At 49.2% G+C, this 12,225-nt stretch overlaps 1 protein-coding gene across 1 annotated transcript in view; it reads left to right on the top strand.

The window, feature by feature from the left end:
- ADGRA1 (adhesion G protein-coupled receptor A1) overlaps positions 1-12,225 on the top strand; it is a 303,872-nt gene that overhangs the window by 170,675 nt on the left and 120,972 nt on the right. The window contains exon 12 of the mRNA XM_069101685.1: positions 6,378-6,557. Within this exon, the coding sequence (XP_068957786.1) occupies positions 6,378-6,557 (180 nt within the window). The remainder of the gene's footprint in view (positions 1-6,377; positions 6,558-12,225) is intronic.

Raw genomic sequence — 12,225 nt, 5'->3', positions numbered from 1 at the left:
CTTGTTGAACCAAAATAGAGCTGGCCCAGCACCCCCATTTTACAGTGAAGAAGCTTGGGCTGAGGGGTAGTAAGAAGGAAAGCCACAATTCAAACCAGGCCTTCTGACTCCAAATACAAGAGTCTCTTGTCCTCTGTCTCTTTGGAAAAAACAAAGGAATGTTCTGCTTGGTCACATTTATCTGAAAGCCTGGAGTAGGCCAGCAGTGTCCACCAGGGCCTCAGGCCTTGGGAACCTGGCCACTGTGTCCCCTTTCCTGGAGAGCAGCTGCCATGGTCTACATGATGTCCCTAAGGCACTAGGGAGGGGCTGGAGTTTACTCTATGGGGGACTTTGGTGCCTTGGATGGGGGAGGCTCAGAGCAGGGAGCCTAGACAGCCTGCAGGCCCCATCGGACAGGTGAGGGGGGATGGCCCAGAGCCACGGTGGGGTCTATGAGTGGGGTCAGTTGTTGTCTCTAGAAAACACCCTCCACATTACACACCCAGGCCTAGGGTCTCTCCTGAGGTCCCGGCCCTTCAATACACAGAACTGCATGATCCCCTTTCTCCCCACATCCTCCCCATTACTCTGGAGGGCATCACCATCCTCCTGATTCCCAGACTCAGAACTTCAGTGTGACTTGACTCCTAGCTCACATTCATCCAACATATCCAACCCACTGTCAAATCTTATTGGTTTTATCTGCATGATACCTCCGGAATTATGCCCTCTTGTCTCTGACACCTCCCCTACCCTGGAGACTGCAGACCCTCCTCAGCTCAAACCTGCACCATTGCAATAGCTGCTAGGGGGAGAGGAGGCTCTGCCTGCCCCACCCATCCTCCACTCAGACAGCAAAGGGATTTTCCTAAAGCTCAGCTCTGACTATGTTGCCCCCCTCCCGTACTTAATAACTTCTAGGATCGCATATAAAGTCCTTTGTTTGGTGATTCAAGCCCTTCACAACTTCAGGTGTCTGCAATACAGCTGTGCTGGCCCATTGACTGCCCCTTCCAGAGGACTCCATCTCCCACCTCCATGCCTTTGCCTGGGCTGTTCTCTATGCCTGGAATTCTTTCCTTCCTTATCTCCATCTCTTAGCTTCTCTGGCTTCCTTCAAGACAGCTCATATCCCATCTTCTGCCGGAGGCCTCCCCCACAAAAAATTAGGATAGTCCCTTCTTCTCTGAGATTCCCTTCCATCTATTCTGTATGTGGCATGCCTTGGTTATTTACATGTTGTCCCCCCTTTAGAATGTGAGTTCCTTGAGGTTGAGGCCCGTTCTTTTGCCTCCCGAGCATCCCCATGGCTTATCCGGGGTCTGGTAGGTAATAAGTACTTAATACATGCTTGCTGACTGAGAGAGGGAGATGGGTGGGAGGCATATTATGGATTTAGAATCAATAAGACTTGGTGAAGTGATGGCTATAGTGGGATAGACTTAAGGATAACTCTGAAGCAAGGATTGCAGGGACTGGAAAGATGAGGAGGCTTCCCCTTCCCAGAGAGAAAAGTTTAGAGGAGGGGAGAGTTCCATGGGCATGACCTCATCGGAGACATTCTAGGACCTGTGGAGCATCAGAGACTGATGGGACAGGTCAATGGAGATAGTAAGGTATTTTCAGTGAAGGACTGAAGGTTACCAAGCCAGCGGCTTGAAGGAAGAGATGGTCCTTGAGTCCACAAAGGCTAAGGACCTTAAGGAGAGGGAAAGAGAGGCCACCACAGGCCTGGACCAAGTCCGGGATTGTACCCAGGCTAGGAGGCCTAGTACTGGTTCATTATCTAACCACAGAGATTGAGAAAGAGAGTTTGAAGAGGGAGGAGGAGAACCTGTGCCATGGAAGCCTAGGGAAGAGGGTGACCTCAGTGCCAAGGGCTCCAGAGAGCCCATGGAGGAAGGGGGGGAGTTCCCTCCATTTAACAGATACAAGAAGATGGATCTTCTTAGAGAAAGTCGTTTCAGTCATACAGGGAAGCTGAAAGCCAACTTTCAAGGAACAGAGAAAGTGAGTGGGAGGTGGGTAATTGGAAACAGCTGCTAGACAGCATCTTGGTGGAGTCTGGTGGTGAAAGGAAGGAGAGCTCTCAGATGCTAGCTCTGGAGAGAGTTAACCGGGAGAAAGGCTTTCAAAGGAAGGGGCTGCTTGGGCATGCTCCCCCATCAAGCACAAGGAAGGAGCCAGGAAGTGTAGTGATATTAAAGAGAGTTAGAGAGATGGAGTGGGCTGTGCTCCCAGGAGACCAAGAAGGAATAAGAGAAAAAACAGAGAAACTGGAGGAAAAGAGGTAAAAGCAAGCTACTGTAGTTAATGAGGTAAGGAGAGTTCTGCAGGGGGTTTGCTGCAAGAATTCCTAGCAAGAACAAGGACTGTGGGTCCTGCCTCCACAAAGTATGGAGAGCAGGGAGACTTTTGTCATCTCACATACTGAAGGTGCAATGTTTTTATTCCTAGCATGGGCAAGTGACTGTGCTCAGAGTGCAGGCTTATAGGCTCCTTTCTACAAGCCAAATACCTAGAAGAGATGTGCGGAAGGGAATGGGAAGGGTCAGGGATAATCTGGAGCTTGTAAACTTGAAGATTTTGTAGGATGGAGGCACCCTGGACAGAAGTGTGCAGCTGATAAATCTGGGAGGTCTACCTAGAGTGTTGGGGGACTGAACCAGCTCTGGCTGGTGGGATGCACAGTCCAAGAGTAATGGCCTTCTCTGTGCCTCCATCAATCACCTGGCCCTTGCTAGGTGATTGGTTCTTAGCCAGAAGGGCCAAGCTGCGTTCAATCCAAGTCCTTCCCCCGTCGTCCTTTGCCTAGAGACTCCGTTCAGGTGTTTAAGTCATGAACCTCCCTTAAATTGGAGGGGGCATTATCCCTCAGCTCCAGCCTATATCCCTATTTGTATAAAGCAAACTTCCAGAACTCATGAATCTATCCCATGTTCTGGGACTATTAGGAGTGGAAGAGGGAGAGGAGACCATAAGATAGTGAAACAAGAATGCTTAAGGCCATGTAGAGGTGACTGATATTTCTCTGTCTTCGTGGGTTGTCAATAAAGCCTATTCCAAGGAATCATCCCTGAGTATCCTTGATTGGATTAGACCACAGGAACCTGTTGAACCTGGGATCACGATAGATCCACAAGGAAGTTGAGTCAAATATAATCATTTAACATTTCCAGGGGTTGAATGTTAATTCTCCCTTCTGGGTCCCAAAATCACCTTCTCAAGTATGATGGAGGAAGCACAGCTAGCAGGCAATCCTCTGACCAAGATGGCAGGTCCGTCTGTATCAACGACATCCTCTTAGCCTGCAGTAAGAGAGTATGACTTAACTAAAGATCATCCAGGCACTGGAGAGTGAGAGTGCCATCATGCTAAGGCTTAGGCAAGCCACATGAGGAATGCCTTCCATTGTAGAAAGATTTGTTTATTTTTCTCCACTTTCTGAAGGAGACTCATAACCTGGAGTAAGTCCAGAGAAGAGCAGCTTCATGACTCTCTTCGGCTCTTTGAAGGGCTAGCTTTGTTCTTCTTGGCTCTAGAGGACAGACTAGAAGCAGTGGGTGAGTGTTCTAAGGAGGCCAGATTAGTCCAGGTACGGGAGCAACTTCCAGGCATTGAAGTCTGTCCAAGGTGGAGCAGACTGCCTTCGGTGGGAGGAGACATTCTTCAACTGGAGGTCTTGAAGGAAAGTCTGGATACTTGTCAGGTTTGTTGTCAAGGACATCCTTGTGCCAGGGTGAGTTGGACCACAGGAATTAAGGTCCCTCCCAACTCTCAAGTTTCTATCATTCTTCAATTCTGTGGAAGGGAGGGAGACAAAAGTAGGGGGTTTGGCCTCAAGGAGGAAGAAGGTCTGAGCCTGGGAAGTCTTGTGATGTGGAGTAGTGTATATGGGAAATTCCAAATCACAGCATGACGGTCTCCACTGAGCAAGGAAAGAAAGAACAGGGGTTGGGGGTGGAGGAGGGTGGAACTGTCTGCATAGAGAGACTACTAGGTGGCACAATGGATAGAATATTGACCCTGGCATCGAGTTCAACTCAAGTCCCAGACATTTATCAGCTATGTGACCCTGGGCAAATCACTTCACTAATGTCTCCCTCAGGTTCCTCAACTCTAAATGGGGATGAGAGCACCTCACAAGTGTTGTTTTGAGAAGCAAATGAGAACATTTGTAAATATCTTAGCACAGAATCTAGCACATGGTAGGTACTTAATAAATGCCTATTCTCCACAGAAGAATGCCAAGAATATTCCCTTTGGGAAATGTAAATCAGAGTCCATCAGGGATACCTGTAAGGTTTGCTGTGCAGTAGTGAACACTGAGTTAAGATAATCCCCCAAAGGAGTTCAACAGCCCATAACTAGGAGCAGAAAAGAGGGATGCTGGGGTCAATATAAGGTGAATGGCAGTAAGAGAGGGACTAGGGTTCAAGGGCAGAGGGCTCTGTAGAGAGAAAGGGTGCCCAGGCAGGGACTGAAGGACTTGGGGGTGAAGAGGGAGGAGCAGGAGAAGTGGAGGCTATTACAAAATCCAAGACAAGCAGTGGGAGAACTGCAGTGGAGGAAGTGTCGGTTATACACAGCAGGATTTCAGATTCAGGACCCTGGACATCTCCCAGTTACAGATGGATGATGGTGGGAGACAGACAGTACCCGACCTGGGGCACATGACTTGGCTTCTGCACACTCCCTATGGGATGCAGGGAGAGCCGCTTCCCCTCACCAGCCTGTTTCTTCATCTGTCAAAGGAGGGGTTTTCCTCTAGTTCTGTGATCCCAGAATCCTGAGAGTTGTAATCAGACTGTACCTGTGGGGCTGAGAGCTATGTTCTGACCATGCCTGTAAGAGACTGAGCATACAGCCAGTCAGTCAACAAACAGCTGTGAAGCACCTATGTGCTACGCTTGAGATAGGAAGAAAGGTAAAAGACAGATCCTGCTCTCAAGGAGCTCATGGTCACTCATAGGGAGAGACAACGAGCAAACCAAATATGCACAAACCAGATTTAGTCAAGATGAATGGGGGGGGAGGGGAGGAGCCTGGGGATAGGCGTTAGCATTAAGGAGCCCTGGAAAAGGCTTCTTGCAGAAGACAAGACTTTAGCTTAGATGGGAAGGAAGCCTGGGAAGCCAGGGGGTGAGGAGGAGGAGGAGGAGGAGGGTTCCAGGAAGGGGGGACAACCAGAGCAGTGAGTACCCCCCCAGGTGAGGAAAGGGAAGGCCCTGTGGGAAGAAGAGCCAAGAGCTGAGGACCATGTCACTAGATCTCAGAGTATGTAAAGGGGCTCGCTATGCGAGAAGCCTGGGAAGGTAGGAGGAAGCAGAGTTATAAGAAAGTTGTGTCTGCCTTGGAGGCACTGGCATGGATTGAGTGGTGGAAGAAGGTGACATAGTCAGACCTACATTTTATTAATTGATTAGACAGTGGAATGGTGGGAATTGGGAAATAGGTGAACTGGAAGGACTAGCTGTTTGGATGGCTATCCAAGGGGGAATGAAACACAGTCCTTAGGCTAGGCCCTGGGGGCAGGCCAGCAGAGCTTGGAGAGAGGGACTGGCCTCATTTTTTGGTTCCTTTCTGAGTATGAGTGCCAGAGCTATGGGTGCCCCAGAGCCCTGGCAGGTTCACCCATGGTTAACTTCAGGGGAAGCTGACGCATGGCTAAGTTTGGCTGATAAATAGTCAGAACTGGGCCCGGTCTCCCAGCCTCTCACATGATGATCTTCCCTGGATGGGAGCCAGATGGTAATTAGCAGCAGTAAATTGTCTCATTGGAAACATGATTTCCTTTAAACTTGGGTAAAGAGGAGACATGCCTCGACACAGCTTGGGTTTCCAAAAGGCACAGTATTTTCAGAAAGCTCTGGTGAGTGACTGGGGCCAGATATCCTGTGTATGTGTGTCTGAATTCCGACCCAGACATAACCCGGGAAGTCCATTCAGGTGGAGAGGGGCAGGGATTGTAGAAATTAATGAGCCAAAAGTCAGTAGTCAAAATGAGGGGGCCCTGGGAAGCAGAGAAGAACTCAAGAGGCCAAAGCAAAGACCAGGCTGGGTGCGGGACCCCTGTGTGGAGCAAATGGAGCTTAGCCCATGCAGCTTTTTGGAACAGAGGATGTTCCTAGGATCCCAAGGGAGCATGCAGCCTTCACATAGCATGGGAAGAGTCTTTGGGCTGAAAACTGGGTTCCCCCAAGCTGTGAGCTCTAAGGGGTCCTGGGCTTGAGGCTCTTTCTCTGACAGATTTCCTTCTTTCTACATACACTCTGCCTAGAATAGACAGTGTGCATGCATGCTTATTGGACCCATGCACCATGCCCCCAGAGCACTCATGCAGTGAGGTTGGACAGCTGAAGACCCCAGGCCCATGTCTCTATCCCTTTTTTCAGGTCTCCCCTAACATAGCACTGGAGGCTTTGGCCATCCAGCCTTCCAGCTTCAGAGGAATGAACTGCATAGTCTTCCAGAAAGATCCTGGGGAGGGGAACCTTCATCCAGAAGAAGCCTTGAATTTTAAATGTGACAATTCTGGAGTGCTGTGGGATCGATGGGCGGATCTTCCTGCCAAGGTAGGTGATCTCATTTTTGAACAGAAATGCTCACAATGTCTTTGGCATTTCCGACCAAATATCAGAAATTCAGCAAGTTGATGGTGATGATCAACATGGCCAATGACTTCTTAGGGAGAGGCCATGGAGGGGACATCTAGTCATATCCATGACTGTGCTGTGGGGGGAATATGTCAAGTGGGGGCATATGTCAAGCAGAGGGAGAAGCATTCATCTGGGTGAGAGATCCTGGTGTTTTTTCTCCTCTGAAGTGAGATGCTTGAGAGACATAGTGGCCTTAGAAGTTCTTGGGAGCCCAAAAAAGTCATTAAAGGATAAATTAATAGGATCTAGACATGTATTTCTCCCTCTTATTCAAGTGATGGCCTGAAAATAAGAGGGAAAGGTCATTTTACCTTTTGTTGAGTATGCCATTGATATTGAGTATTGCAGAGAGAAACTCTGTTATCCTTGAAGATGTTGGTATCAAATGGAGGACTTTGGTCTTCAAATCTTCCTTGCTCTTGGGGCTCCTCCAAAGGCTGGGGGCTAGAGCAAGCCAAGCTCCAGGTCACTTTGGCTTCTATTTCTCTGGTATTTAGTAAATGAGAATGTACTTTTAACCTGTTGCCTGGATCCCAATATGCCTTTGATATGTCTCTGATTATCTCACTGCTTGCCAAGGAAGGGTCTGGGATCTCAGATACATCTTGGAAGTATGTTTCTTTATGTGTCTCTTCACCAAATATCCATCCCACAGAACTAGCCAGGCCTTGGAATGAATCTTTCTCATTGGACCTGTGTGGAGGCTTTGGGAAGATGAGGCCCAGACTTGACCAGGGAGTTCCTCTTCGAGATTAGAGTCCAGTAACTTGAGGGTAGCCAAAATGGAAGTGAGAATGTCCACCAGACTGGTCTAGAGGTGGAGCTCAGTAGATGTAATGCATGACGGTCTGAGGGCAGAGGAGGGACCAGTCAGACCCAGGACAGACTCCAGAACCTTTCACTGAACTCAGCAGCCAACCTCACTGGCCACTTTAATACTGACTCACCTTCTGGGTGTACAATGCAGGAATATTCCAAATCAAACTTGTTTTGTCTGGAATTCTAGCTCTGGTGTCTTTGAGCTCATTTGTTGATGACTGTGAACTTGGGAAATAGAGCTGAATGGAGCCAGCAGGCCTCCTGTGCCTTCAATGAAGTTGTATTCACACCTGGGGGGGTAACTTTGATGAAGGTGTGTTTGCACTTGTGTGTGTGGGGGGGCATCAGTAATTACAGCTGGGCCAAGCTTCCTGGCATCCACCTAATCCACATCTAAACCCACTTGTTTCCTCTTTCTGCATTGCTCTATGGTCTTTGTGGGGTGGGGGCAAGGGGCCTCCCAGCACTGTTAATGAAATCCTGAGGCCAGAAACACCTCCCTCACCCCCAGCCTCATCTAACCTAAAGTGTTGGTGAGGACCAAACAAGAGGAGGTGTCTAAATGTTTTGTAAATCTCAAATAGCTTCATGTATTTTCTTTTATCTTTCTAATTTTGCGTGTTGTGTGCTCTGTTGACTGACATGAGTGCAAGTGTGTAAGAGCCTGCCACCCTTGGTGAATATGCTACAATCTTAGGGCTGACCAGGGAGGCACATTAGTTTGTGGCTGTGAGAAGGGAGGGACCCTGCTTTGTCTACACTTCTGGGGCCATTTGGTCCTGAGTCCTTGGTCAAAAACCCAAGCCTCCTCTGTGTCTGGGGCCTCAGGGAAAAGAAGGACTATTGTGCACCAGGGTTTCCCAGAGGAGTAGGAGCTGCCTGGGCTTTCCCTTGGTAATTATGAGTCTCATGTTCATTGAGGAGGCGAAGACCATGATCCCTTGCTTCCTCCTTCATGTCCTGGGTCAATCACTCAGGGTGTCTCAGCCCACATCACCCTGATGTGTTTAAATGTCGAGTCAAAGAAATGTGTGTGTGTAGGTACAAGGGTGTAGGGGCAATGGGTGGTGGGTATGAATTCACAATCCAAATAAAGCCACCAGAAGGGGATGGGTTCCCCCAATAGTCATATGAGGGCTTCTCTTTTAGATGGAAAAAAACACTAGGCCAACCTAGTCAAAGTCCCAGGGTTTTGCTTTTCCACTCCCCGGAATTCTGACTTGAGATTCAGAGGTCAGAATTATTCCTCTCTAATCTTCTAATTATTTTCAACAGGTGCACACACACGTGTGTAACTTTTGTATGTTTCTCTTCGTATGTCTATCTGATGCACACTCATCCCCTCTCTCTCCCTCTCCCTCTGTCCTTCTCCCTCCCTCCACCTTTCTCTGCATGCACATGTTAATGTGAGCTTATGGCTTCCTTGTGCCCTCATCTAGAATCGTCCAGGTTTCATAGTGAGAGACTTATGAAAATGTACCCTCACGCCTGCTAATTTCACACAGGAAAAGTATCTATAACCCACCTTCCCTCTATGGCAAAGCTTGGCATGTTCCTGGTCTTTCAACGGGACCTGAAGAAGGTGAGGAAACTCTCAAGTCCTCTGCCTGTGGGGTCATTGCAGAGAGGGTGGCCAAGTAACAGAGATGAGGAGTGTCCCTGAGTGTATGGGGGAGGGCATGGAGCAGAGGAGCTGTCCATGGTCGCTACTCACTGTGCAGACATGGCTAAGAGGGGAGTGCTGCTGCTGCCTCTCTGACCTCCCCCTCTCTGGTGCTGGTTTCTGGTCCCTTTGAGCTATGGGAACCAAAGGCACCATGTTGGTCTGCTTCCAGAATTTGTGCAGTCATTCACAAGTGGGTTCATTTGCTCAGGAAGCATTGAGCACCAGCTGTATGCACAGCAAGAGCAAGCCCCATACCAGAGCTGAGGGAGGAGGCCAGGGCAGACCCAAAAGCAGGGCCTCTGGGGAGGCCACAGAAGCAGCCCAACAACAAACATTTATTAAGCACCAATTGTGTGCCAGGTCCTGTGCTCAGTGCAGAAAGAGAAAGACAGAGACCCTCCCCTCCGGGAGCCTGCATTTCCCTGTCCAGCTTTTACTTACCCTCCCAAACCCTTAGGATTTGGGTCCCTCTCTGCCATGTCAATTGGACAGAACTGGCTTCTGGCCTGTGGGTGACTGGAGCTGAACAGAGCAGGCCAGAGACAGGAGTGCCAGAAATCAAACAGAAGTTCAATTTCAAAGTGAGGGGAAAAGCTTACAAGCAAGGAGGGATCTAGACCCATGTGCTGGGGCCCCACCCCAGTGGGGAGAACTGAGGCAAGGTTGGGGGGATGCATTGCAAGTGTAGACCTGACAATGAGGGGAAGCAGCAACAATGAGACAGGTTTGATTCAGAGTTGGACTTCATGACCAGAACATGGATACAGAAGGTGCTTGTCAAGGCAGTTCAATAACTATGTGAATTTGCCAGAAGGTGAGATCATCCAGAGGGGATTGCAAAGGATTGTTGTTATGCCAAGCTCAGGACATGGCCTGCTTGCTGGGCTTCAGCTTTTGAAAAGAGGGGTCTCCCAATAATCCTGATATTCACTACCCCTGCCACATCCCACTAGTGTCTGACCAACTCATATGGCTTCTTTCTGATCAAAGACAGCCAGGTTGGATTGTTATGAGTGTTTACTGTCCACCAAGGGAGATTTGGCAAAAAGTAAAATGAACCTGTAGGAAATAGAGAATAATGTCATCAGAGAACAGAGGGCTGGATCTGGGGGAGTGGGCATGCTTGTCTGCCTTTTTGTACCAGTTCTGATGCCCTTCTTTAACTGTGGAATCCTGGGCAGGGTCTGCTTCCTCCCCTTTGATGTGAAGGGGTTGGGCCAGCTCACCATGATACCTTCTGCCCCTTCTGGTTTCAGCAGCCTGGGATCCTCCCTCTGAGGTGACCACTGGCTCCAGGCTGAACTGGCCCTCTCTCCTCAAGGGCCACCTTCTTGCTAATTCCTCTGAGGACAGAGGCAAGGCTTCTCCCTCCTTCCCTGAAGTGCTTGTGACTGCCACAGGGAAGTGTCCCAATGCCCTCTAAAGCTATAGTACATACACAGAAAAAAGCCCTTTTTGGCTGGCACATGGAGAGTGGGGAAGGGACATGGCAAAGTGGAACATCTAATGGAGCTGGAAATGGGGCCTGGGGCCAGATTGGGAAGGGCTTGAAATGCCAAGCAACAGGTATTTGATCCTTGAAGCCAGAGGGAGACACAGAAGCTTCTAGAGTAGGGGAGAGAGTGGTCGGATCTATGCTTTGAGAAAATCTCTTTGGCAGTTGTGTAGGAGATGGTTGAAAGAAGGCAGAGGCTGGAGGCATGGAGACCAATGCCTGTGTCTTTTTAGGCAAGTCTTTTTCTGGCTCTGTGACTCAGTTTCCTCCCTCACAGAGAGGAATTGGACTTAGGCTCTCTCTCATCCTTTCCAGATCCAAGGTGTTTGAACCTGGATGCTCAGTGGGAGGGCAGCTCAGAAGGAGGGAAGGACTCAGCCGAGCTCTGGACCAAAATAAGTGAGTGGGGGGCCCACCCCATGTCCCTGGTAGGGATAAGCATGGAAGTAGGGTAGATGGGGCAGAGCGCCTGGAAGCCACTGAGGCTGCTGTGGACCCCCTGAGCACCAGGCAAAGGAGCCAAGGCTGTGTAATTAAGAGCAGGGCCAACAATGGTGCGTTTTCAGGCGCCTCCTCCTGTGTGAGCCACTCACAATTACTTCCCACAGCTCTGTCTTTCTCTGCCAGAATTTCTGGTCCCAAGGCACTTTACAATTGAAATAAAACCATCTGTTTTAATCATAAATTGGTTTTAACCTAAATAAATTAGAGCAGGGAAATCAAAACTTGATCAGCTGCAACCGGCCTGCTGGAACATGAAGGCCCATGTGGGGATGCCCAGGTGGGGACTGGAATGGCACCCGTCTGGTTGGCCATACCCTGGGCCACAAGGGGCTGGGGCTCTTCTGAGCCATAAGCTCATCGCTCTTTCTGCAACACTCCCTTGGCATCTATCACCTGAAGCAGCAGGCAGGGTGAGAGGAGGTCACATCACTGACTGCTGGCCAACAATACAAAGAAGAAACCCTCCCCTCTGGCCAGTACCTGGAAGCAGAGGCTGCTCTTCTCAGGGCCCAGATCGCACCCTTTTACTGTCCTGCTTCTTGGGACAACGGACGACCAGAGCCTGGTCCTCTTGTCACACTGGCACAAGACCGAACAGTGTCAACAAGATGGCGGAAGGAGGCAGGCGTCCCTGGGGTCCTCCACTCTTGAGGCAGCCATTTTGTTTGGCATGGTGATGCCCTAGTGCATAAGTGCCTGGCTTCTTCTGGAAGAAATGGGTCTTTCAGGTTCATCTGAAAACTGGCTTTGGTGAATTAAAACATTTTTGAAATCACTACCCCTACAAAGTGGCAAAGATGACGCCAGATAGAAATTGTCCCCAGTGGAGGGCTTGAACATGAGCACACCAATGTAGGTCCATGAATTTGTCTGGAAAGTTGCTTGTAATTATTCAAAAGAAGTCATTCCTACCCTTGGACTCAGGATTCCAGCACTGAGCATATGCCCAGGGCAAAGTCAGCAGTCAAAAGAATAGGCCCATTTATCAGTGTTTGTAGAAGTAGACTATTATATGCTAAATAGCTCTATAATCTGTGTGTTTATGTATGTGTATCTGTGTGTGCACATGTGTGTCCATGTGTGTCTCTGTATGTGCATGT

Source organism: Petaurus breviceps, unplaced genomic scaffold, assembly GCF_028583685.1.
Source record: "Petaurus breviceps papuanus isolate PSGF00001 unplaced genomic scaffold, PetGlider_PUasm1.0 490, whole genome shotgun sequence".
NCBI lineage: Eukaryota > Metazoa > Chordata > Mammalia > Diprotodontia > Petauridae > Petaurus > Petaurus breviceps.
This window is presented reverse-complemented; position numbering and strand designations above follow the sequence as displayed.